The sequence below is a fragment of the Vulpes vulpes genome, chromosome 1 (assembly GCF_048418805.1).
Source record: "Vulpes vulpes isolate BD-2025 chromosome 1, VulVul3, whole genome shotgun sequence".
Lineage (NCBI taxonomy): Eukaryota > Metazoa > Chordata > Mammalia > Carnivora > Canidae > Vulpes > Vulpes vulpes.
This window is the reverse complement of record NC_132780.1, coordinates 132,404,549-132,431,397: the sequence shown is the minus strand read 5'-3', so window position 1 is coordinate 132,431,397 and position 26,849 is coordinate 132,404,549. Positions and strand designations below refer to the sequence as shown.

The 26,849-nt window shown below is 46.3% G+C and overlaps 1 protein-coding gene and 1 non-coding gene across 3 annotated transcripts in view; both read left to right on the top strand.

The window, feature by feature from the left end:
- NUDT3 (nudix hydrolase 3) overlaps nt 1–15,996 on the top strand; it is a 127,314-nt gene extending 111,318 nt beyond the window's left edge. For both annotated transcript variants that reach the window (XM_025990764.2, XM_072730377.1), the window contains exons 4-5: nt 4,087–4,171; nt 7,520–15,996. In XM_025990764.2, the coding sequence (XP_025846549.1) occupies nt 4,087–4,171; nt 7,520–7,698 (264 nt within the window). In that variant the 3' untranslated portion in view covers nt 7,699–15,996. The remainder of the gene's footprint in view (nt 1–4,086; nt 4,172–7,519) is intronic.
- Nucleotides 15,997–26,427: 10,431 nt separating this feature from the next.
- LOC112914269 (U6 spliceosomal RNA) lies at nt 26,428–26,529 on the top strand. Its single transcript, XR_003233819.1, has one exon. It is a non-coding gene; the product is annotated as a U6 spliceosomal RNA (small nuclear RNA).
- Nucleotides 26,530–26,849: the final 320 nt, after the last annotated feature.

Sequence of the window (26,849 nt, the reverse complement as noted above, 5' to 3'; positions counted from 1 at the left end):
TCTGTGTTCTCACACAGCAAAAGGGGGATGGTTGCTCACTGGGGTCTCTTTTATCAGGTCACCAGTCCTGTCCTATTCATGAGAATCAGCCCTTATCACCTAATCCCCTGCCAGAGGCCCCATCTCTTAATACTGTCCCATTAGGAATTAGGATTTCAACATCTGCATTGTGGGGAGCATAAACATTCAGTCCATTGCAGTCCTAATCTAGGATAGACACCATCTTTGTTTCACTAAGGTTTCCAAACAAAGCAGCACCAGCAGAGGATAGCTTACTTTCTTTTTTAAAATCCCATAGTCCCAGGCAGCCGGGTGGCTCAGGGGTTTAGTACCGCCTTCAGCCCAGGTAGAGACCCAGGATCGAGTCCCACGTCAGACTCCCTGTGTGGAGCCTGCTTCTCCCTCTGCCAGTGTCTCTGCCCCTCTCTCTCTCTCTCTGTCTCTCTCTCAGTCTCTCACGAATAAATAAAATCTTAAAAAAAAAAAAAAAGAATAAAAAAAGCAAATCAAATGTTTCTTTGATTTTTGTCAGTGCATGTGAAACATATTTATATTATATTGTAGTCTGTGAAGTGTATACATACACTTAAGTGTCTGTATTAATGTATATGCCATAATTTAAAAGTACTTTATTGCTAAAAAATGTTTAACTGTCATGAGCTTTTAGCATGGCATTTTTTTGCTGGTGGAGGATATTGCCTCCATGTTAATGGCTACTTGACTGATCAGGGTTATGGCTGCTGAGAATTAGGGTGGCTGTGGCAATTTCTTAAAATAAGAAGTTTGCTGCATCAGTTGACTCCGTTTCATGAACAATTCTTCTGTAGTAGATGAAGCTATTAGATAGCATTTTACGCACAAACGTCTTTTAAAATTGGGACTCTGGGACCACCTGGGTGGCTCAGTAGTTGAGCATCTCCTTTGGCTCAAGACAAGATCCCAGTCCCAGGATCAGGTCCTGTGTCGGGCTCCCTGCATGGAGCCTGCTTCTTGCTCTGCCTGTGTCTCTGCTTCTCTCTGTGTGTCTCTCATGAATAAATAAATGAAATCTTTTAAAAAAACAACAACAAAAAATTGGGACTCCGTTCTCAAACCCAGCTGCTGCTTTATCAATTACATTTGTGGAATATTCTAAATCTTCTGTTGTCACTTCAACAATCATTATAGCATCTTCACCAGGGGTAGATTCCATCTCAAGAAACTACTTTCTATGCTCATCCATAAGAAGCAGATCCTCATCTCTTCAGGTTTGATCATGAGATTGCAGCAGCAGTTCAGTCCCATCTTCAGGCTAGACTTCTCTTTCTTTCTTTTCTTTCTTCTTTCTTTCTTTCTTTCTTTCTTTTTTTTTTTTTTTTTTTTTAGAGCAAGATAGTGAGCAGGGGGGCAGATGGAGAGAATTTTAAGCAGACTCAGTGCTAAGCACAGAGCTGGATGGGGGACTCAATCTCATGACACTGAGATAATGACATGAATCAGGTCTTGAATCCCTCAAAGTCCCTCATGAGAGTTGGGTCAACTTCTTCCAAACTCCTGTTTGTATTGATATTTTTTACTTTTTTCCATGAATCACCATTGTTTTTAATGGCATTTGGAGTGGTGAATCCTTTCCAGAAGGTTTCCAGTTTGCTTTGCCCAGATCCATCAGAGGAATCACAATCTATAGTAGCTGTAGTCTTATGAAATGTATTTCTTAAATAATCAGACTTGCAAGTTGAAATGACTCCATGATCCATAGTCTGTGAAATGGATGTTGTGTTAGTAAGCATGAAAATATGAATTTCATTGTCCCTCTTCATCAGAGCTCCTAGGTGACCAGGCAGACTGTCAATGAGCAGTAGTATTTTGAAAGAAATCTTTTTCTGAGCAGGAGGTCTCAAAAGTAGGCTTTAAATATTCAGTAAACCATGTTGGAAACAGATGTGCTATTATCCAGACTTTGTTCCATTTATAGAGCACAAGCAGAGTCAATTTAGCATAATTCTTGAGGACACTAGGACTTTCATTGAGCATTGGCTTCAACTTAAAATCACCAGCTGCCTCTAACCAGAGTCACTGTCCTTTGAAGCTTTGAAGCCAGGCACTGACCAATCTGTTAAAGTCTTAGGTGGCACTTTTTTCCAACATAAGGTTCTTTTGTCTACACTGAAAATCTGTTGTTTAATATAGCCACTTCATGGATTATTTGAGCTGAATCTTCTGGAAGCTACAGCTTCTCCACCAGCACTTGCCACTTCCCCTTGAACTTTTTTGTGTTACAGAGATGGCTTCTTTCCTTAAACCTCATGAACCAACCTCTGTTAGCTTCAGACTTTTCTCTTGCAGCGTCCTCACCTCTTGCAGCCTTCACAGAATTGATGAGAATGAGGGCCTTGCTCTGGACCAGGGTTTGCCTTAGGGGAATGTTGTGGCTGGTTTGATCTTCTATCCAGACCACTCAAACTATCTCTATATCAGCAGTGAGCCTGTTTCGCTTTCTTGTCATGCATGTGTTCACTGGAGTAGAACTTTTCATTTCCTTCAAGAACTCTTCCTTTGCATTTTCATCTTGGCTAACTGGCACAAGCAGCCTAGCTTTCAGCCTATCTTGGCTTTCAGCATGCTTTCCTCGCTAAGCTTAATCATTGCTAGCTTTTGATTTAAAGTAAGAGTAGGAGACATGCAACTCTTCCTCTCACTTGAACATTTAGAGGCCACTGTAGGGTTATTAATTGGTCTAATCCTTTTTTAATAATTTTTTAAAGATTTTATTTATTTAGGACACCTGGGTGGCTCACTGGTTGAGCACCTACCTTTGGCTCAGGTCGTGATCCTGGGGTCCTAGGATCGAGTCCTACATCAGGCTCCCTAAGGGAGCCTACTTCTCCCTTTGCCTATGTTTCTGCCTCTCTCTCTCTCTCTCTCTCTCTCTCTCTGTGCCTCTCGTGAATAATTAAATAAAATCTTTTTTAAAAAAAGATTTATTTATTTGAGAGTGCACAAGCAGGGGAGAGGTAGAGAGAGCTGGAGAAGCACACTTCCCACTTAGCAGGGAGCCCCATGCTCAGGGCAGGGCTCCATCCTAGGACCCTGAGACCATGCCCTGAGCCAAAGGCAGATGCTTAGCTGACTGGGCCACTCAGGCACCCCTAATTGACCTAATCTTAATTTTGTTGTCTCTCAGTGAATAGGGAGAATGACAGGGAGAGATGGGTCAGTGGAATTTATTTATTAATTTCACTGTCTTATATAGTTGTCCTTTGTGGCGCTGGGAAACAGTTATATTAGTAACATCAAAAATGATTGATCACAGATCACCATAACAAATATAATAATGACAAAGTTTGAAATACTGTGAGAATTATCAAAATGACAGACACGAAGTAAACAAATGCTGTTGAGAAGATTGCACCAGTAGATTTGCTTGACACAGCACTGCCACAGACCTTTAATTTACAGCAAAGGCGGTGGCTATGAAGCACAAACAAGATATCCCTGGATGGTTTATCCCATCCCCACCTCTCTTCCTCTTCTCCCAAGATTTGAGGAGGGGAGATGAAGTGTAGAGAAGATTGAAGGAAAAGAAGATCAATTAACTATCATGAAAGGCGGAAGAAACAATGAAGTGAAGTAGGCTGGGATAGAAATTTGGAGGAAAGTGGAAGGTAGTGAGAAATGGGGAAATAAAGATGAGCAAGGTTAGTAGAAGGGGAGATGCATGAGATAATGAGCTTGCTTGCATTACTGGAACCCCCACCCACCCACAGCCTCCTCTCCTTCTTGTGTTTTAGCGAGTTACATTTACTGAGTGCCTTTTTCTTGAGTGGTCGCAAACTTCCTTCTCACAGCCTTCCTGTGAGGGGAAAGAAAAAAGAGATTAAAGCTTGGGCTTTAGAAGGCCAGCCAAAGAGCGCAACCTGAAATGCAAGTGCAGCATGTTTCAGATAGGTCATCTGGTGCTCTTCCCTGTGTGACTATAGGACGACTCAGAGTAAATGGAATGCCTGTGTCTGAGCTCTCTGGACATATGGCTAAAAGTGTGTTTCACTTAAGTAATCTCAGCTCTCTAAGGGAAAGCTCTTCCTCTGTCCTCTCTTTGCCCTTCAGAACCAGGAGAGGAAGCACAGAACGTATGTCTATGTGCTCATTGTCACAGAAGTGCTGGAAGACTGGGAAGATTCAGTTAACATTGGTAAGTTGTCCCCAGATCCCCAGATAGCCTCCACAATGCTCCTCACCACAGGGCCCTTGCCACACAATAGGTCATGACCCAGAACCAGAAATGAGCCAGATAAAAGAAGTCATAGAAGGACATGTTTAATGAAAGAAACATGTCCATTTTGAACTTAATGAAAATGTTTTGCAGTGTCCTAAAGGAAGCTGAAGGTGGGTACATGGTCAACAAATAGAAACGTGTCATGTAAAAATAAAAACAGTTGTTTCCCAAGTCAAATTGGACCCTCAGCAGATACTGACCGTCTTCCACCATGCTAGGGCTGCTGCTGGCCACGAAACCCCAGCTGAGAGCAGGATCTTAGTTGTTCCTTGTGGTGTTTATTCATATTGTTGGAGAAAGCTGCTGACCTGGTGGGGTGAGCTGTTCCCTCCAGAGCCCTTTCGTAGATACAGAGTAGTGGGAGCAGTTTCCAGTTCAGCCGTGTTCCCCTTCGGGTGCCCCTCCCTTTCTCCTAAGGAGCCACTCTCTTTGCTCTCTCAGATTACTACGAAGTTGTGTCTTTAGAACTAAAAACCTCAAAAAAAAAAAAAAAAAAAAGAACTAAAAACCTCAATGATTTAATGTTTAATCTTTTACCTCTGTAGGAAAGTATATTCTAGAAGTTTAATAATAGTTTAAAAACTGGTTATGAATTGGCAAATGGGATAAAATCCATTTGCTAAAACCTTTTCCTTTATTGTGTGTATGTGCTTTGCCACCATGCCCCTCACACTGCTGATCTGGGCATTTTGTGGCCCTTCAGCTTTTAACAGCTTTGTATCTGGTAAGAATGCAATATGCTTAAGTAAATAAATTCAGTAGGGGTTTATTAAAAATAGACTCCTTGACAGCTAGTGCTAAAACTTAAAAAGGAGACAGAGATGAATGTGGCATGGCCCTGTCCTCAGAGCACTCTGTCAGGCGGGAGTCACACACTTGTGATATGAATTTTCAAGGTACCATTGCTCTATTAATATCTAGCAAGCCTTTCACCTTATACTACTTCCAAGAATTGAAATATTGAAATAATCTAAAATATGGAGAATAAGCCTATGAGCCTTCCTGCAGATGAGCCTTTTTCAGGTAGAAATTGGGTCTCAAACATTTGATGCCTCAGTGAAGGATAAGTGTTCTGGAGTACATTCATCTGATGGACTGTTACACAACTGTTAAACACATACTCACGAAAACTGATCTACCATGGCAAAGTGCTTATGAGTCAGTGTTGGTGAATGAAGAAAGCAGGGTACAGATATATATATATATACACACGCACACACACACACACATATGTATATATACACACTGATTAAAGCTACACGAAAATAAGAAATTTGAAATGAAAATTTAAAAAGTACTCGGTTTCACCTAAAGAATTGGCAATGACAAAAGAAAAGGTAGTAAAAATGACATTCCAGCACACACAAGCAGGACTGTGCATTGGGATGGCCTCTCTGGAAAGCAGTTTGGCATTATATAACACGAGGCCTTCCGAGTTCAGTGTTTTATTCCTAATACCTCAGTTCTAGGCATCTTCTGGGAGGTTAAAAGAAAGAAAAACAGGGACGCCTCGGTGGCTCAGCAGTTGAGAGTCTGCCTTCGACTCAGGACATGATCCTGGAGTTCTAGGTTCAAGTCCCACATTGGGCTCCTGCATGGAGCCTGCTTCTCTTCCCTCTGCCTATGTCTCTGCCTCTTTCTAGTGTCTCATGAATAAATAAATAAAATCTTTAGAAAAAAAGAAAAGAAAAAACACATAAAGCTTTTTTATTTTATTTTTTTAAGAGAGAGTGTGTATGCTGGGGGAGTGGGGGGATGGGGGAGGGAGAGGGGGAGAGAGAATCCTAAGCAGGCCCCATCTGCCCAGTGCAGAGCCCCATCTCACAATCCTGAGATCAGGACCTGAGCCAAAATCAAGATTCAGATGCTCAACTGACTGACTGATCCATCCAGGCGCCCCTCATATTTTTTATAACTTAGAAGAGCACTTAAGAAACAGTGTGAAATAGGAATCCCTGGGTGGCACAGCGGTTTGGCGCCTGCCTTTGGCCCAGGGTACCATCCTGGAGACCCGGGATCGAGTCCCACATCGGGCTCCCAGTGCATGGAGCCTGCTTCTCCCTCTGCCTGTGTCTCTGCCTCTCTCTCTCTCTCTGTGTGTGACTATCATGAATAAATAAATTAAAAAAAAAAAAAAAAGTGTGAAATAAAAAGAAAGAAGGAATAATAATAAGCAGACTCATAGCATGTACTATGGGCCACATATGGTTCAAATGTCTTACATATTAATTAATCCTCACAACAGACTTGTGAGATAGATACTATTTATTATCTCTATAGATGAGGAAGGTGGGGCACAGCTCAGTACCTAGTTCAGTAACTTGCCCCAAACTGACCATTCATAAGAGCCAGTAATATGATTGGAGCCCAGGATATTAGCTCCAGCATCCAGGATTCTAACCACAATACTCTTATTAGAGCTTCTCGGGATTTAAAGCATCTGAAAGCATGATCCCAGTTATAGCTGTTCAGTGCAGTGTTTTTTTCAAATGTGATGAAAGAAAAAGGCACAAAGCTATTGAGAGTAGTCATTTCTGGTTTCTAATGTTGTGCTAATCATATTCTTTACACTTTCTTCCATTTTCCCAGTATTAAACAATGATCTTTTATTAAAAGAGAAAAAAATAAAGGATCTTAAACACGAAAAGGAAAGAAAACAGACTGAAAGGGCACTTGGGTGGCTCAGTGGTTGAGCATCTGCCTTCAGCTCAGGGCATGATCACCAGGTCCAGGGATCGAGTCCCGAGTCCGGCTCCCCACATGGAGCTTGCTTCTCCCTCTGCCTGTGTCTCTGAGTCTCTCTATGTCTCTCATGAATAAATAAATAAAATCTTTAAAAATATAAAATAAAATAAAATAGGTAACTGATTATAAAGCAGCCATCCTAGTAATTCTAGAAGCTGACGCTTGTGTTGATTTATGCAGAAGATGGCGGGTGCTGGCTGGGCTTCAGGTGTTGCCATACAAGCCGGGCAAGGCTCAGAGGCGCAGGAACTCAAGAGGAAACCAGGAGCAGTGGTTCTCCCTGGAGGGCAGGTTTCACACAGTTCACTTCTCAGATGTCTTCCTTTCTTGGGCATTGGCAGCTGTATGGTATTTGAAACATATACTCTTGTGAGGAAAAATACCTTTATAATGCACGGTTTTAAAGTCTTGATGATGTTGCCTTCTTGTTTTCATCGACACTTTCTCCCAAGTTGTAAGATCAGAAACATGCCACTGCTTCCCTTTTGCACTCATTTCTTTTTCTCTCTGCCCCCACAGGAAGGAAGAGGGAATGGTTTAAAATAGAAGATGCCATAAAAGTGCTGCAGTATCACAAACCAGTGCAGGCGTCGTATTTTGAAACATTGAGGCAAGGCTACTCAGCCAACAATGGCACCCCGGTCGTGGCCACCACGTACTCGGTTTCTTCCCAGAGCTCCATGCCAGGCATCAGATGACTGAAGACTTCGCGTAAGAGGAATGGAAATTGGAAACTAGACTGGAGTGCAGATCTTCCCTCCCTTGCTCTTTTCACCTCTCCTCACAGGCCTCCTCTCCAAATAAGGCATGATGGGCAGCAGAGAAAGGGGTTCTTGATGGTGTTGCTATTTGGTGTTAAGTGGGCTTTTTCTTCTCTTTTTATGGAGGGGGTGGGGGGTGGGTATGTAATTTGTAAGTACTTTTGTGCATGATTGCTCCCTTCCTTTTCACACCCCTACAATTGTCTAAAGAGACAAACAGCCTTCCCTCTGCCTTGGATTCTGAAGTGTTCCTGTTTGTCTCACCCCAGCCCTGGCCAGACATTTTTTCTTTGATTTTTAATTTTTTTTATTAAAAGATACCAATATGAGATGAAACCTTTCAAGAATTTGTCCTGTAATGCTCTATTGAGTCCAGTAGGTTGGTCATTTCCACCATAGGATACATTTATCTACACATTATATACTGGGCATATAATATGTAAATAAATGACTTTTAGAAGAGGAATTTAGCTGTTTAATTTTTCAAGGTTTTGTTTTTTAAATTCGGGTGTTTCTAAAATGGAGAGCCTCACAGTTAACTTCCCTTTTTGTTTTTGATGCTAGTGTTTAAGTAAGCTTTCCTGTCCTCCCTTTTCCCAGTCACTGACTGTAGTTACATAGGGTACAGAAAGAGTGTAGCTACCTTCGTAGCAGTCCCAGGACTCATGGCCTTCTCTTCTGAAAGCTGTGTTTCCATGCCAAGAAAGAAACAGGAAGAAACCTATTTCCTTTTTTATTACCAAGCCAGGAGCAAATGGCCTCAGCTCAGACCTGGAGAAACAGTGGTAGAAATTGAATTCCTTCCCTACGTGTTGACAGTAGGGATTTGAACTGGATTCTTGGGATTACTATCTAAAAAACTGGAGCATCAAGTACTGTTTCTGTCCTGCTGGTGGGAATTTTTTCCATAATACTCCTTGTCACCGACAATGGCCTCTCCTTGTGCATACATGCCTTACACCGTGCTGAACTGGATATTGTCCTTGTGCTGAAGCATCCAGCTTGTACTTGGCAAGTGTGTGTGTACAGTCCTTTCCCCATCCTGGGTAACCATGTTAAGTTCCTGAAAAGTACACAGGAGGAAAATTCAGGTGTTTGCTTATCTTTGTAATGCTACAGCACTTGGAATTGCACCATGGAGCATGCTCAGAAATACTTAGTTTGTCTCCTGCTGGGATGCAGAAGGTCTCGATGTCTCCTGAGAAGTGGTATGGGAAAATGCTCAGTCGTTTACTAGAGTAGCAACATAAGCATTGGTCACTAGCAACTGTCGTGTTGGTTTTTGATACAGGCTTCATGCTGGCTTCATTTGCCAGTCATGTTGTTTAGTTGGGAAGTAAACAGGAAAGGGTCTTGAGATGGAGGACTGGGGCCAGTTGGTTTGACACTGATCAGTCCCTGGCTAGGGCAGGAGTTTGTTGCTGTACTCTGAGTGGCATCTCCTTTGTCAAAACATAGCCAAGATGTGAAATTAAGATTGTGGTTCTCTTTATTTAAAAATTCTAATAAATACTCAAATTTTGACAAGCTTTTGCTCTTCCCTCCCACTAGAAGATGTATGTGTATATATACATATGTAGATATGATGTAGGCCTGTGTCATTCAGTGTTTAACATTTTGGGGGAATCTTGCGGTGAACTTTAAATCTTGCTGTCTGCTGTGTTTCATCTTCTCTCCCAGTCTTGAGACACAGAACCAACAAGTAGTGCCCACAGCTTCCTTAGGTTACTGTCCTACCTCTGGGAAAGGAATTCTGTTCCAAGTAGGGTCTCAGTGGACAGGAACAGCACCATTCAGACTGGAGTCTGAATACCAGCCCGCTGTTTGCATGTCCTGCTCAGAAACAAACATCCTGCTGCTTGTTGCCCAGTTGAGAACATTTGGAGTTTCTGTCCATATGAGTAAAGGAGAAAACGTAATAAATTCAACCAAGCACTAAGTATCCAAAAAAACACATCCTTCCAGCTCAATTCTACCTTTACGATCTGTTTCAAAAGTACTTTGCAGGAAAACAGGCAGTGCTCCTAAAAAGAGAAGTGCAGTGTTAATAGTAATTTGTGCATTTTTTCATGATCTAAAGATGTTTTTACTGGGCTGGTGTCACAACACATTCCCCACCGAGTCCAGTTTGGATTGATGTTGGCGTCTTGGGTCAGGAAAGTGAACTGTGCCAAGAAGTATTTTTCAGTGACATGAATGGATCCTATTAATGCAGTTAACTGGGGAGATTGTGCGGATGCTTTCTTAACTGACAAAAAGAGGCTTTGTCCAATGCCAGAATTGTTGAAACTGGTGCTATTTTCTGTTGCACTGGGATCCTGATGAGTGGGGATTGGTGTTTTTCCCTCCCTGGCACCATAACACCATGGCTATCTTCACTGATGTGTAGTCATCGCCCTTTTGTGATGGATTACTTAGACCACGGTTGCGGTAGCCATTATATGCTTCCCCAAAGAAAGCAAGGAGAAACAGAAGAAAGCACAAAAATGATCCCACTTGCGGAGTATTTCTTTGACACCAATTTACCATGAATTCTGCAAGTACTCACCTTATTCAGGCTTGACACAAACAGCTTATGGGGTACAGGGCAGATATAAAGTTTCTTTTTTTTTTTTTTTTTAATTATCCATGTGCAACACAGAGAGAGACAGAGACACAGGCAGAGGGAGAAGCAGGCTCCACGCAGGGAGCCCGACGTGGGACTCGATCCCGTGTCCCCAGGATCACGCCCCAGGCTGCAGGTGGCGCCAAACCGCTGCGCCACTGGGGCTGCCCATAAAGTTTCTTTCTCACAGTGAATTTGCCTGTCCTGGATTCTGTTTATTTCTAGGGTGTCCATCACAGTCCAACATGCTCAGAATAGAGAAAGATAGCATTGGATATTTTTAAATGAAACTTTGTTTTTAGTTTATCAATTTGCAGCCACTGGGAATGCATCAGTGAGGTCATGCCGTCTTTTGGGACCAGGACTGTGTGTATGTGTGTGTGTGTGTGTGTGTGTGTGTGTGTGAGAGAGAGAGAGAGAGAGAGAGAGAGAGAGAGAGAGAGAAGAAAGAGGACTACCAGGAGTCAGCTCTACTCGACCTTTTGTAGCCTTCCAGAATGGTGTAGCCCATGAAATAGGAATCTTGATCTTTCTCGTAGCTAAACTAGCAGGATGGAAAGTTAACGAATTGACAGTTTTGTTTTGTTTTTACAAGTGTCTGCTGCCCCATCTGCCCTGCATAGAAAAGGCACTGCTGAGTCTGAGCTGAGGCCATCTGGAGGGATCAAAGAGTATGGGAGTAACACCCCCTGTGAGGCCACAGAAGGCCTGGAAGGTGGCTTCACTGCAGGATTTCCACCCTCTGCGTGGCCGGATGCAGTGCACTCTAGCTCTAGGCCTTGCCTCTCGCAGGCTCTAGGGAGGAAAGCAGGCTACTGCCCTCTGGGAGTCCTGCAACAGTTTTGTAAACACGTTGCTATACAGTCAAGTTCCTTCGTGACACATATTTTCTGTTTTGATGTTAGGAGTCAGTCCACATAAGGTCCCTTGACTAGCTTAGAAAAAAAAAATCACCTTTTGTTTTGAAAAGAAGAAAAAAATGTCCACACAGGACCATTCTTCCTCTTCCTTCCCCTTTCTCTTGCCCACATGCAGTGCTTATTGGAGCAGCCCCCCAACTCCAAACCTCTCTTCCAAGGAGTAATGTGTCTTCTGCTAGATCTGGATGTGCAGCTCACACATCATGCTGGATGTGCTTGTCATTTCCACCTAGTGCTGGAGTAATGCCTCTGCTGGTCTCCCCACCTGATCTTTTTTTAAAACAGCATAGCCCGAGCTACATTTCTTTTGGTTCCCAAAAAGGATTTAATAATCACAGCGGGATCTTTGCCACAACTGTGTGAATTTGAGTATTCCTGAATTATTCTCGAAGTTCAGACTAGTTGAGAGAAAATTTAGAATAAGAAGAACTACCTGGAAAAGTCACAGAGGGCCAAATTTTTGCTTTAAGGGAAATGGAGATTAGCTGTAACTGATGATCAAGCCTCGTCCTGGTTCCATCTGCATTTCAGAAAATACCACACAGGTTTATAACAAATAGGAGGCATGTTTGCTCAAGAGGCAAACATTGGGTGAGATTATCTAATGGTGATGAAATAATGCAACAGCCCCTGTGGTTCTTATTCTTGAAGCTCTAAGAGGTCAGACCTGAAGCTACATAGGTCATACTGCCCAGTTGAGGTGACAGTCTTTCCTTCTCAGCCCTGCTGGAGAGGAACCCATTTCCTCAAGGCCGAGGGGTAGGGGGTAGGGGGTGGGGGTGGGGGGCTTCCAGGCTGTGCAGTTATCCATGTTAGTGACCTCATCCCTGGTCCATCCGGGCACCCATTTCACTTGGAATAGGCCGGAAAGCAGCCCAGGCCAGCCTCTGTCCTCTTGGGGGTGAGCCTTGCAACAGAGACCTTGCCATCCTGGAAGAGCTGTTTTTTCCATGTCACTTTAGATGTCACCTAAAGCAGTGAGACACTTGAGATGTTCAGGTGGTAAATTGGGAAGCATTGGCTGCAGTCCATAAAAGCTACTGTTGTCTGTTGATTAGGTGGCTTGAGATCACCACAGTCCCTGGCAACCTGAAGATTTTAGGCTCTCCTTTAAAGGCCAGAAGCCTTCTACTTCTGCCCCTACAAAGGCAGCTGCACATTTTGGCCATAGCTGATGACCTTTCGGGGATGTGAGAAGCCTAATCAGAACATTTGAGAAAATGATACCTCTCACCTTCAGATTCATCAAATAGTTTGTCCTCTTAGTCCCCTTAAAAAATTAACAAAGAAAGAAAGAATGCCATTTGGTTGGATTTGGACATTCTCCTTGAGCTGAGGCTACAGTCACATGATTATGAGTCTGCAATATGAAGCTTTCTAAGTGGAAAAGGCATGCCTCTCCCCTGAAGCTTTGTTTATAGTGAAGATTTATGGAGCTTTAGTTGTCTGAAAAAATGAGACGGTCCACTTGAAAGGGGAGCTCAGAGGGATGCTACATTAACTCAGAATTCACACCAGGAGGGATTCTGCTGGAGAAGAAAGTGCCTTTCGACAAAAAAGCAAGATTAATATCTAAAAGGTAGACAGGCATTGCTTCTGTTCCTCCACCAATCAGTTGTTTAATAATTAATTCTAGGTTTCCTTTGGTTTACAGTCTCCGTTCTTAATCCCACAAAGAGGTCCCTAGAACACCAAAAGCGTCTAAAACCCTGGAGGTTGGCTTTAAAAGATACAAAATCGGTAGCATCGTTACTTTCCAAGTTCACCATTTTGATGTGCTGCCCATCCTTCCACACACTTTGCAGCCAGGCCAGATGTGAAGACTGTATTCATTGACTTAAGGAACATAAATTCTGTTTCTGGAACAATTACCTGCTAAATTGCCTACTGCCTGTGGAAGTTATCTTTGGGGTATACCTTTCAGAGAACATTTTGACAATTTAGTAAAATTGTTGTGGGCTTGAGGGCCCAATCAGGCATTTAGATCAAAATTGGAAGTCTTTGGACCTCCTTAGGGAAATAGCAAGATGGCTAAATCCCAGTGCTCAGCCTTGAGACTGTATGTCACCGCCCCCACCCCCAGTATGGGGTGAAGTGGCACCTTCAGGAAACCACTTTTCCAGTGAGATTGCCTATAAATCCCAACTTGAAAATGGTAGCCTCTGTCACGTTCTTTATTGTCCCATTGTGGGGGAGAGAAAAAAAGCTTTTCAGGGTTAAACCTTGGCCTCTAACTTCTTTGTTGGGGAAATGTATCACTAACAAATTATCTAAAGATCCAGCGGTGTAACAGATAATGACTTGTGCCTAGGAAGGTAGAGGCTGATAAGACACCCACAAACCAGAAGGGTCTGTCCCACATACAGCCTCCACAGGGAACAGATCTGAAGTTAGGTTTTGGAGAACTTCCAAGGCATTGAAATGAAGGGAGGACTTCAAGGGCCTTTGCTCAGGCAAGTGGGCGGCTTGTATCCCTCCCAAGAACGTGAAGCTCCAAAGGGAATGGCAGCCATTGAAGCCACAGCATGCAGACAGACCTTCCCTTTTGCTTCTTCTCACATAGCTTATGCATTTTTTGCTCAGAATCCAAGGGGACCTTCCTCTTCAAAATCTCATTTGCTTCAGGTGTTTTGTTTAGCCCCTGAGAACCTCCCCCTGTCACTCCCACCTACGAATGGACATAGATGTGTTGCTCGGGACACAGATGCACGAGTGAGTCCAGGGCCCAGCAGCACACTGTTGTGTTTAGTGGTTAGTAAAACACTTGGTCCACTCTATAACAGTATGTGGTGCAGTTTTTTCACATCAGGTCTGTTTTTATTATTTTGTGGTCTGAAAACTTTCAAACTAGTTTATCCAAGAAAAGGCAGATGGTTAGAATAAGTAAAATTTAGTTAGTTCCTAAGAAGGAAAGATAGCTGCCAGTTTGCCATGTGCTTAAGGAAGTCAGGAGCATTTGAGGATGTTGGGAGCTGTTGTAAAAATAAAGCAAGTGGCTCTAGCCTACCCAAGTGTATCAGAGAGAGTATGGAAGCCGGTTCATAGCGTGTTTAAATTTGCTCTGGCCAACCCCACCTTAATTTCAAGGACCTTACCTCCCCTCCTCTACAATGACATTGGTAGAAGATGATCTCTGAGGAGGCACTGAGGCCCCAGCTCCGTTTGCTGGGCTGTAGGACTGGGCTGTAGGACGTGGCCTCTAAACAGTCTGAGGGTTTTTTTTTTTTAAGGGATTTCCTCACTGTGATTCCCCCCACGTCACTCATCTACCATCAGCATCCGAAAGGTGAAAATCCCTGGGACCATTCCAATTCTGAAACAGATGAACTAGATGTGCTTCCTCCCCTTTTGCAAGTGTATTATCCAGATGCAGTCTCCCTTTGGCCGAGTTCAACTGGTATTTCCAGAGAACCCCCTAAATTGAGGCATGTAGCTAAAATGTTTTGACTTTTTTCAAAAAGTCAAACATAGTCTTTGTCCCTTCCCCCTAGTGCTCATACATTTTAGCTGAGTCTTAAAACATCAAGTCTGATAATGTCTCCAGAAGTGAGATAAGAGCTGGGGGCCCATGCCCCCAGGGACCAGTCCCCTGGGGGAACCCACATGCTCTAACCAGACTTTTTTGATCCTACCAGAAGTCTGCTGTTGTCCCCTTCCATCAGGGCTGCCTAGAAAAGCAGACGACTTACCCTTCCCGTCATTAGGTCACCGGAGTCCTTTGGTGACCATTCTACAGAGTTGAGTGTATGTGTATCACCTGCGTAGGCGGTGTGCCTCCTGTTTGTTAGAAAGGGTAGAAAGTGGAACACCCAATGGGCTGAGTATTCATATACTTGGCATATACAACCTTGGCAAGGTTGGCAGAAATAACCCCCGTGAGCTCAACAAAACTGAGGAAACTTGAGGGACAGCACTTGTATGGAAAGAGTTGGTTATGGTCCTTTTACCTCTTGGGACCTGATGCTGCAGCTTGAAACTGGGGTTTGGAATAATATCACCCTTAGCCCAATCCAAATGCACTCCAGGACTTTGAAGCTTCCAACCCATGGCTGTAGGGACTTATTTTCCATTTTTTGTTTCCAAAACAGCCTTGCTTGGTATTGCATGGAAAGTTCCAGTTTTCCTTCCCGCCCACTTGGGGCCACCTGCCCAGGCCTGGCCTCTTCCCCAGTATCTTCTCGTAGGAAGACCCGCATAGTGCCATTTTGAGTTAAGGGCAGTGGAATTTGGCCCAGAGAAGGCAGCCAAAACTGAATTTTCTTGTTTCCTCTTCTCAAGGCGGGTGTTTTTAGGCTTCCTTCATGCCTCGCTTTCCTGTGGGGACAATCAGGGCTGTGGAGGAAGGGCTGAAAAGAAAAGGAAACAGTCCAGCCAGGAGCACAGCTGATGGGAGTCCACTTTCCCCTCCATAGCAGGCCAGTCGTATGTAGCAATTCTCCTGAACTAAGGTGTCTGCTTCTGTGGTGCCAGCAACAGAGGACAGACAGACCCCTCTGTAGTCTGGATAGAGCTTTGGTATTTTCCCTAAGGTTCCACCATTCCCATATCCCACTCCTTTTTGTAAAAACAAATGCTTAATCCTGTGAGCGTGCTGTTCCTTTCTATGTGTTCATCAGTTTCCTTCCATTTGAACTGTGTGGGAGGGAAGGGCATTGGAATTGTAGGTTGTAATCTTGTGCCAACCAATAAAAACCAGTATTTCACACACAACCTTGCTTAGTGTCTCTTCTTTCCTGAGGTTTTCCTTGAGCCTTTCACATCAGTCTGGTTTTGATTTTACCCCCCCACACACACACATACACACACACACTTTCTGCCCAGGTCTTGAGAGTTGCCCTGGAAGTCAGAGGTGCCTGCAGAAGATGTGCTGTTTGGGGACTTCAAGTGAGAAGTGAATTGGAGAAGCCCGTGGCAGGCAGTGAAACTCCGCGTTTTGTCTCCACTTGCCAGCACTGCTGAAGGTGCCCGGGGAGATTTCTTGGGTGGACTGCCAGTGCCCAGCGCTGAGAGGGCCTCTCCCCCTAAGCCAGCGAGGCTTTCCTAAGAGCCCAAAGGGACATAAAAGGGACAGAGGTGAGCCACATACAAGACAATACAAGAGCACAGCAGGGTGTCGCTTTCCTGTGTGGGAGCAAGAGGTGGACTTGGTAGGGTCAGGAAACCTTTATTTCAAGAACCTTGTCTCCCATCCTTTCCAATGACTTTGGTGGGGGATGCTGATGGGCAGGGACCGTGTTTTGAAGATGTGTAGTGATAGGACTTGCAGGCAGAGAACAGGCAGGGTACCATCGGTAAGAGAGCGACACTGAGTGACCTGGAGACAGACGAGCATTTTGAGCTGTCATGAAAAAGAAAGCATGATGAGGCTAAATTATGGAAGACAGCAAAAGCCAGGCCAGGGAATTTGGCTTCATACACGTGAAGCATTCTTGAACAAGATAAAAATAGTCCTGTAATAACAACCATGTTTGAGGAGGAGGCAGAAGGAAAGGTTGGAGAGAAGTGGTTTGGAAGCTTATGATATCCCATACATGAGGTGATTTGGACTGGGGGTGAATGAACCTGGGAACGAAGAGAGGGATAGAGAAGCAGGAGTAAACAGCGTATCACAATCACGTAAGCCTGTCCATCCACTGAGGCAGGCTGGCCTCTCTGGGAATCTGGCGGTATCAGCACCGGCCAAGTTTTGGTAAGCCAACGAGCCTGATATGGTCCGTGTACCCAAAGGAACACTACCAGAATGAGACTCTCATGAACCGAACTCATAAAAAGACCGAGATGGATGTTCCTGGACGGCAGTTGGCTCTTTTGTATGATGATAAATGTCAAACCAAGTTAACCTGGCTAGTGCACACGGGCTATCTACATGAGTAGCCAAAAATAGGAAGTTGGTTGCTGAACAATAGTAACCCGATGATTTCATTCCACCACAGGGCAGATGCCCTACCAGCTGGTCAGGGTGCCCTTTCTCCCTAAACTCTGATTCTGTAGGCCTCCTTTGTCCATCCTGTGATGATTACCCCTCCTTTATCAAAGGATTCTTTCTTTTGCCAGATTTAGTGTGCATAATGAGGCCATGAGCTTATAAACGCTGACACAAGTGATGTGCTATACTTAGGAAACTACCAGATGGCAATCTCTAATTGGGATCTGGGGTTCCCGGAACTCTCCACTCGCCCATGTCCAATTATGATGGGCCATTGTGCAGGTGTCCCATCACCATCACATTTACTACACGTTGATCGCTCTGCATTGAAATCAGAGGGTAAATGCAAGCTTTAGTATTATCTTGCTGCAGCCCAGTCTTCCAATAGCCTGTAGGACTTGTGGCTACTGAGAGGTCTAAAGAGTCCCCAAAAGTTTGAGTATGGGTGAGCAGAGGAAATTAGCTCAAAGGACACCAGTGCAACTCTGACACTGCTGGAACCAGCACCACGAACAGTGTGCCACAACATGCATTGCAATTCCTCTGCGCTTTGTTAGGCAGAGTGGCAGCTCTGAGCATCCAAGCCAGACTAAGCTGACACAATTCTTGCTCATCCCTCAGTCAGGCTGGTTCCACCATCCTCTCTAGAGACCTGGTAGTTGTGCCCAAGAAAGCCTGGCATTATAAACCATGGCCTTGTTCGCTTTCTGATCTCAGACAACATTTGGAGTGTGAAAGGGGTGTATCTTATCTCCTACGTCTTGTGACACCCTGCTAACATCTCCGCATCTGAAGATGCTGTCATGTGGCTCCATGTTCTATGTCCTGAATACCAGCAATGTACTAAACCCAGGACATGCAGTCCTCACAGAGGCACCTGCTTAGGTGACAGATGGCATGAAATAGGAGAGATGACAGCCTGGGGAGGTAAAAACACTAGGGGCAGGTTTGAGAGGGGACGCTGGGGAGAGCTCAAGAGGGGGACCATAGGAGTGTGGGAAAGAGTAAGGGAGGACTGTCCTATGTCGAAAGGTCGAAAGGCTCGAAAGATCGAAGGGCTCAAAAGGTCGAAAGGCGGCCTGCTGGAATAGCAGGTGTGAGCATCACAGTTAGACCCCGGTTCAGGTTTCAGCTCAGCTTCTTGCCATGCTCTGGGATCCTGGACAAGTCACCATCCCTGTTCCCTCCTACTCAGTAGGGGAGAAGTCTACTTTTCATGCTTGTTGTAAGCGTCAAATAAGTGGAGGAATGTGTGTGACGTCAAAGTTGCCATGGGATCACTCAGTGGTAGCTGTGAGCAGACACCTGCTTGGAGATGGCCGAGGGCTGTGCTGAGTTCACGAAGTCACAGCAGATAACAAATAATCACCATGCAGAGTGACAAGTGATCAAAAGGAGGCTGAGGGAGGGACTGTCTCCTTCCCAGAGGAGCCAACATCATAAGGGATGCAGAGGGATGAAGGGGACAGCAAGTGGGGCTAGAACATGACATCAAGAGTGGGCGGGGATGAGAAAGGCAGGAGATGCCACAGGAAAGGTCAGCCGGGGTCAGGTGGCTTTGCAGGCTGTTTGAACTTTACTCCGCATGACTGGGAAGCCAACAAAGGTTTTAAACAGAGCAGTGACTGCATTGGGTTGGACAGTTGAGGAAGATGATGCTACTGTGTACCGAGTGGCCTTCGTGCTCCAGACCTTAGCACCAAGCAGCATGTCCATGGCTTTACGTCTAGTCTCTGCATCCCCACGGTGCATAGAACCTGTGATCATTACCATTGTCTGATAACCAGAACAGAGCCTTAGGGAAGTAGACTACTTTTGGAGGGAATTGAACAAACTAATTTGAAAAAATCATAGGGGGGGATCCCTGGGTGGCACAACAGTTTAGCGCCTGCCTTTGGCCCAGGGCGCGATCCTGGAGACCCGGGATCGAATCCCACGTCGGGCTCCCGGTGCATGGAGCCTGCTTCTCTCTGCCTATGTCTCTGCCTCTCTCTCTGTCTGTGTGTGTGACTATCATAAATAAATAAAAATTTAAAAAAAAGAAAAAAGAAAAAAAGAAAAAATCATAGGGTAGGGCACCGTAGACTGAGCATCTGCCTTCGGCTCAGGTCATGAACCCAGGGTCCTGGGATCAGGTCCCATGTCAGGCTCCTTGCTCAGTGGAGAGCCTGCTTCGCCCTCTCCCTCTGCCCCTCACCTCCTACTCATGCTCTCTCTCACTCTTTCAAATGAATAAAATCTTAAAAAAAAAAAAAAAAATCATAGGGTAAAGTACCAAGGATGTCTAAAGATAATGTTGAAAAACTACAAGGGGGCAGCCCTGGTGGCTCAGTGGTTTAGCACCACCTTCGGCCCAGGGCATGATCCTAGAGTCCCGGGATCGAGTCCCATGTCAGGATCCCTGCATGGAGCCTGCTTCTCCCTCTGCCTGTGTCTCTGCCTCTCTCTCTCTCTCTCTGTGTGTCTCTCATGAATAAATAAAATCTTAAAAAAAAGAAAAGAAAAAAAAAACTACAAGGGAAAATACAGGAGGACTACAAGAGAAGGCCTATGTTCTATCAACACTGAGACAAGATAGGGGGAGCCTGACTGGCTCCGTCTGAAGAGCATGCGACTCTTGATCACAGGGTTGTGAGTTCGAGCTCCATGTTGGGTGCAGAGATTACTTAAGTTAAATAAACCTAAAAAAAGGAAGGAAGGAAGGAAGGAAGGAAGGAAGGAAGGAAGGAAGGAAGGAAGGAAGGAAGGAAGAGAAATCAGGTGCCATAAAAAAAAAAAAAAAAGACTTCATATAGAGTCATAGCAACTAAAACGATGTGATAGAGAAATAAAAGAGAAAACAAAACAGGAGACCAAGAAGCCATGCACATGAGGGAATACAGTAAAAGCCAAAGGAGCTATGCAGTGGAGTGGGGAAAGACCGGGTTCTTCGGTACATGGTGTGAGAACAACTGCCTAGCCAAATGGAAAAAAATAAAATTAGCTCCTTACAACATATGTAAAAATAAGTTCACAAATGTGGAAAATGAGTCCTAAAACTTTTAAAGATAGATTGATTGATTGATGGATGGATTGATTGATTGATTTTTGAGAGAGAGCAAGGGAACCCACTTGCATGAATGGGGGAGGAGCAGAGGGAGGGGGAGAAGCAGACTCCCCGCTGAGCAGGAAGCCTGACAAAGGGCTCCATCCCAGGACCCCAGGATCATGAACTGAGCCAAAGGCAGATGCTTACCCCACTGAGCCCCCCAGGTGCCCCAAGTCCTAAAACTTTTAGAATAGAATATAGAAGTAATGTAATATATCTGAGGTTAGGCAGGTAATAAATGGAGAAACTGCCTGTAGTGGAACCTAAGGAGCCTGGTGCCAGAGCCTGTCCTCTCACCCACTCAGTAGTACTCTGTCCTGGTCACTTCAGAGTGTAAGGTGGACCAGTGCAAGCAGACACTGAAGGTAGGTGAATGAAGGCTGGATTTGTGTCTGGTCCACAGGTACCCCGTGAAGGATCACTGGGGAGGCAGAGGGAGAGTGTCTCATGATACCAGTGTCACTCAGTCAATAGGTTGGGCACTGATGGTGTGCCAAGACCCTGCCAGGTGTCCATGTGAGAGATGCCATCAGGAACTTAACGTTGGGCACCTAGGTGGCTCAGCGGTTGAGCCTTTGGCTCAGGTCAAGATCCCAGGATCAAGTCCCGCATTGGGCTCCCTGCAGGGAGCCTGCTTCTCCCTCTGCCTCTGTCTCTGCCTCTTTCTCTGTCTCTCATGAATAAATAAGCTCTTAAAAAAAAAAAAAAAAGGAACTCAACATCCATTGAGGGTGTAGAGGTGGTCATGACACTGGGCAGGTGTGAAGAGGATAAAACTAAGGCAACAGCAATGAATCATCACATGTAGGGCTAGGGAGGATTTTTGAGATCATCTGTCCAGGCCTCTCGTTTTACAGATTGGGAAATAGGCACAGTGAGAAAGGCCTTTCCTCTTTTTACACCAGTGTTCTAGTCTGGAACTCTGAGCAGAGAATATACCTCCCTGGCCGTGTCCAGTTCCTCTTGTCTCTGTTGACATGATGACATCTTTTTTTAAAAATATTTTATTTAGGGATCCCTGGGTGGCGCAGTGGTTTGGCGCCTGCCTTTGGTCCAGGGCGTGATCCTGGAGACCCGGGATCAAATCCCACGTCGGGCTACCGGTGCATGGAGCCTGCTTCTCCCTCTGCCTGTGTCTCTGCCTCTCTCTCTCTCTCACTGTGTGCCTATCATAAATAAATAAAATAAGTTTAAAAATATATTTTATTTAAAGATTTATGTATTTATTTGAGAGAGAGAGCAAATGCAAGCGAGCAGGGGGAGGGGCAGAGGCCGAAGGAGAGAGAGAATCCTGAAACAGACTCCATGGCGAGTGCTGAGCCCTACCTGGGGCTCCAGCCCAGAACCCTGAGACCATGACCCGAGTCAAGTCAAGCATTGGCCTCTTAACTGACTGCTCCACCTAGGCGGCCCGTTTTATTTTTAAGTAATCTCTACACGCAACACAGGGTTTGAACTCATAACCCCGAGGTCAAAAGTCACATGCTTTACTGACTGAGTCAGCCAGGGGCCCCTGAAAATATCTTTTTTAAAAAAATGGTTATCCTGCTCTGGCCACAAATCACTGTCCAGCCAGTGGCAGTCTAACCCCTGCTCATCACTTTGTTACTTACTCATCCACCATCATCTACTCCCATCCTCCTCGTCCTCCTGTTCTTCCCCTGCAGCCTCGCTGTAGAACTGCATCCCTGAATTAATCCATTCATTCCTACCCGCCACCATGCAAGAGCTATGCCTGCCCAGGGAATGTACATGGTTATGTACCGTGGGCTCATGTCTCCCCTCCACTGAGCCTCCAGTACCACCCATCAATGGTCAGTGACTGCCACACTGACAAGTCCAAAGGCCACTTTTCTTCTCATCTGACGTCACTGGCCCCTCCCTTCTCCCACTGGTGTGCCCAGCAACACTTCTGATTCTCCTACCCATAGCTTTCAGAGTAGAGTTCCAACTCCTTAGATGAGCACCCAATATCTTTTGTGATTTGGCCCCTGCCCACCTTCACAGACCCTTTTTCTGCCACCAATCTTGTACTGCTTCTCCTCAGATCTCATTGAACTGCTTGCGGTTCTCCAAATGCATCATACACCATTGCACTGCTTCACAGCTCACACATGCCCTCCTTTGGGAAGGATCTCTGAGATCCTCTCCCCTAGGCGGAGCTGTGGAAATCCTGTACACGCCCTGACCCTGAAGGCACCCTCTAAGGCAGGGCGCTATCTCTCTGTTCTTGGTATCCAGCTGAGTGGCTCAGAGCAGGTACCTAAGAAATGTAGGTTGGAGGAAGCAAAGAGCCAAATGATGTTTTGGGAATGTCCACAACACAAGGAAATGCATCCCTAATGTCACCCTGTACTCTGGACAGCTATAGCAGCCACACACACCCCGACTGGGAAGGAAGTCCATGCCGCCTGCCCTCCGGGATCTCGGGAGGGGGAGTTTGGGGCAGGGAGAGGAGGAGCTCCATAGCAGTCTCTTCCCTTAGGATAAGGGTGATGTTCTAGCGGCACAGCACCCACCGAGGCCTCTTCCGCACCCCTGAGTTTGTGGGTTAGAGGAGGGGAAAGGGGAAGGTGCTTCCTCACAGAGAGGGAACCCCCATTCCTGCTACTCCCCTTTTGTCTGAGCTCAGGACCCTGGGAACTTTCCAGCCCCGGGGCAGGACCTACCAGAAGGCTGGTCCCTCCGGTGGGGCCTGTGTCTGAGACCAGCAAGGGGAGCCACGCTGGAATTAAGGCCCGAGAAGGGCAGGGCATTGTGGGGATTTGCAGATCGAGGGGTGGCGTCAAGGGTAACTTTACCGGTGGGAGCTCGACCTGAGACAGGTACCGTCCGAGCCGCTTCCGAAGCGCTCCCCCACCAGTTCCAACCACCCCTGGGCCGCCTCCCCGCCGAGCCCGAGCCGTGGGCTCTTCGGGCTCCACGTGGTCCCTGAGGGAGCTGATGCCTGGGGCCCTGGAGGGCCCGGGCCAGGAGCCCGGGTGGGGGCCAGCCGGAGGGAGCAGGGACCCGGCCAGCCGCGCCTGCGCGCTGCGGGCGGGGCGGGCGGACGGCCCCGGGCTGCGCCCCGCCCCCCCGCCCCGGCCCCGCCCCCGGTCGCGCCCCGCCCCGTCTCCGGCCGCGCGCGTGCGCCTCGCGGGGCCGGCCCGGCGCGGGCCTCGGTCCGCACCTGCGCTCGGGTGCGGCTGCCTTTGGCAGGCCCTGCGGCGGGAGCTTCCGGCGGCACCTGCGAGGCGGGGGAGCCCCAGCGGGGCAGGAGCCCGCCCTGCTCTGAGGCCCCGCGCCTCAGCCCGCGCGGCTCGAGCCCCCAGGCCCACTGGCCTCTACCTAGAGCGGGCGGCCCGGGCCGCTCTACCGGCCGAGGGCCGCCCGGGCTCCCCCGTCCCGCCCCCCCGCCCCCCGGGCCGAGCGCCGGGCCGCGCAGCAGCAGCGTGGGGGGGCGGGGCGGGGTTCAGCTCGGGCGGAGCTCGCGTCCTGGGACCCCGCCCGCGTCGGGCCGCCCGGCGGCCTCTCCCCTCCCTCTCCCCCGGCCCCTCCCCTCCTCATGCTCACTCGCTCCCTCGCGCTCTCAAATGAATAAAATCTTAAAAAAAAAAAAAAAGTGGGGGACGCCTGGGTGGCTCAGACCTGCCTTTGGCTCAGGGCCCGGGATCGCGTCCCGCACCGGGCCCGGCTCAGCGTGGAGCCCGCTTCTCCCTCTCGCGCCGCCCGCCGCCCTGCCTGCCCACTTGCGCCCTCACGCTCTTTCGCCCTGTGTCAAATAGATGAATCTTTAAGAAAAGAAAAGATAAAAGAACTACTTAAAAAAGCCGTGGAGCTGGGAACGCACACGAGCTGCAGGCGGAACACCAAGTAACTTAACACAAGTGAGCCCATGTGAGTAAAAGCCTAGAAGGAAACACCCTCTGAAGCTGGGATTAGGAGTAATTTTACTTCCTTTTTTGTTATGTCGTATATTCTCCAACTCTTGAGAGTAACTTTTTTTTTGCAATCAGGAAAAAAAAATCAGGAAGGAAATGGGGTGCCTCGGTGGCGCAGCGGGTTGAGAGTCTGACTCTAGGTTTCAGCTCAGGTCATGATCTAGGGGTCTTGGGATCAGGATGAGACCCGAGTTGGGTCCCACACTCAGCAGGGAGTCTGGGATTCCCCGTCCTCTCTCTCTGCCCCTTCCCATGTTCACATGCACACGCTGTCTCAAATAAATAAATAAGTCTTTAAAAAACATAGGGGTCAGGACGCCTGGGTGGCTCAGTGGTTGAGCGCCCGCCTTTGGCGCAGGCCGTGATCCCGGGGTCCTGGGATCCAGTCCCACATCGGGCTCCCTGCATGGAGCCTGCTTCTCCCTCTGCCTGTGTCTCTGTCTCTCATGAATAAATTTTAAAATATTAGAAAAAAAAAGATTTTTTTTTTTTGTGGCCTAACACGGTCTGTGCTGGAGAATGTTTTATGAATACTTGAGAACAGCGTATTTCTGTCGTTGGGAGTGTTCTGTATGTCTTTTAGGTCTAGTTGGTTTCTAGTGTTTTTTACATACTCTATTTCCTTATTGACCTTCTGTATAGGATATTTAGTCCATTATTGAAGGTAGGGTACTGATATCTCCAGCTCTTCTTGTAGATTTGTCTATTTTCCCTTTCATTTCTATTGTTTGCATCCTACAGCTCCTTCATGACTGACCCTTTTATCAGTATACAATGTCCTCCTTTGTCTCTTGTAACAAGTTTTTTTTTAATATTTTTTTTTTATTTATTCATGAGAGGCACAGAGAGCGAGAGAAACAGAGACACAGGCAGAGGGAGAAGCCGGCCCCATGCAGGGAGCCCGACGTGAGACTCTATCCAGGGTCTCCAGGATCACACCTAGGCCTGAAGGTGGCGCTAAACCGCTGAGCCACTGGGGCTGCCCTCTTGCAACCGTTTTTGATTCAACATCTATTTTGTCTAGGGGTGTCTGGCTTGCCCAGTCAGTAGAGCATGAGACTTGATCTGGGGGTTGTGAGTTCAAGCCCCATATTTGGGGTAGAGATTACATAAATAGGGGTGCCAGCGTGGCTCAGTCGTTGAGCAACTGCCTTTGGCTCAGGTCCTGGGGTCCTGGGATGGAGCCCTGAGTCAGACTCCCTGATTCTCCCTCTCCCTCTGCCTCTCCCCCCGCTCATGCTCGTGTGCTCGCTCTCTCTCTCTCTCTCTCTCTCTCTCTCTCTCTTTCTCTCTCTCATAAATAAAATGTTTAAAAATAGGGCAGCCCCGGTGGCCCAGTGGTTTAGCGCTGACTTTGGCCCAGGGCGCGATCCTGGAGACCCGGGATCGAATCTCACGTCGGGCTCCCGGTGCATGGAGCCTGCTTCTCCCTCTGCCTGTGTCTCTGCCTCTCTCTCTCTGTGTGTGTCTCTCATGAATAAATAAATAAAATCTTTTAAAAAAATCATAATCGTAATAAAGTGATTACTGATATTAAAGGATTTACTTTTGCAATAGTGTTCTATTTTAAAAAAAATTTTTTTAATATTTTATTTATTTATTCATGGAGACACACACACAGAGAGAGAGAAGCAGAGACACAGGCAGAGGGAGAAACAGGCTCCACGCAGGGAGCCCAACGTGGCACTCGATCCCAGGTCTCCAGGATCATGCCCTGAACTGAAGGCAGCGCTAAACCGCTGCAGCGCTAAACCGCTGAGCCACTGGTGCTGCCCTGCAATAGTGATCTAGATGTCATCTTTTTTGTTCCTCAATCCTCCCAATACTGACTTCTCTTGTGTTTAATTTTTTTTTTCTAGTGTACCATTTTGATTTCCTTTTCTGTATATTTCCTACTTGTTTTCTTAGTGGTTACCATAAGGATGACAAATAATACCCTAAGATTAGTAGCTAATTTTTCATCAGACACCATGAAGGTCAGAAACAAGTAGATGATATAAAGTACTGATGGGGGCAGCCCTGGTAGCTCAGTGGCTTAGCGCTGCCTTCAGTCCAGGGTGTGATCCTGGAGACCCGGGATCGAGCTCGGGCTCCCTGCATGGAGCCTGCTTCTCCCTCTGCTTGTGTCTCTGCCTCTGTGTGTGTGTGTGTCTCTCATGAATAAATAAATAAAATCTTTAAAAAAAAATAAAGTACTGATAGGGAGCTTGCTTCAGCAACAGATATATGAAAATTGGAATGATACAGAGAAGATTAGCATGGCCCTGCACAAGGATGACATGCAAACTCATGAAGCATTCCATATTTTCAAAGTTACACTTACTAAAAAATAAATAGCTAAAATAAAGTACTGTAAGAAGGGGGGAAAACTGTCAACCAAGAATTCTATATCCAGAAAAACTATCCTTCAAAATTAAGAAGACATCCTCAGATAAACAAAAATTTATGGGATTTATTGCTAGTAACCTGCCCTCCAAGAAATGTTAAAGTGAGTCCATCAGAGTGAAACAAAAAGGCACTAGATGATAACTCAAAGCCACATAAAGAAATAAAGATCACTGGTAAAGGTAACTACATGGTAAATATTTAAAACTAATATTGTTGTATTTTTGGTATGTAAATCCTCCTT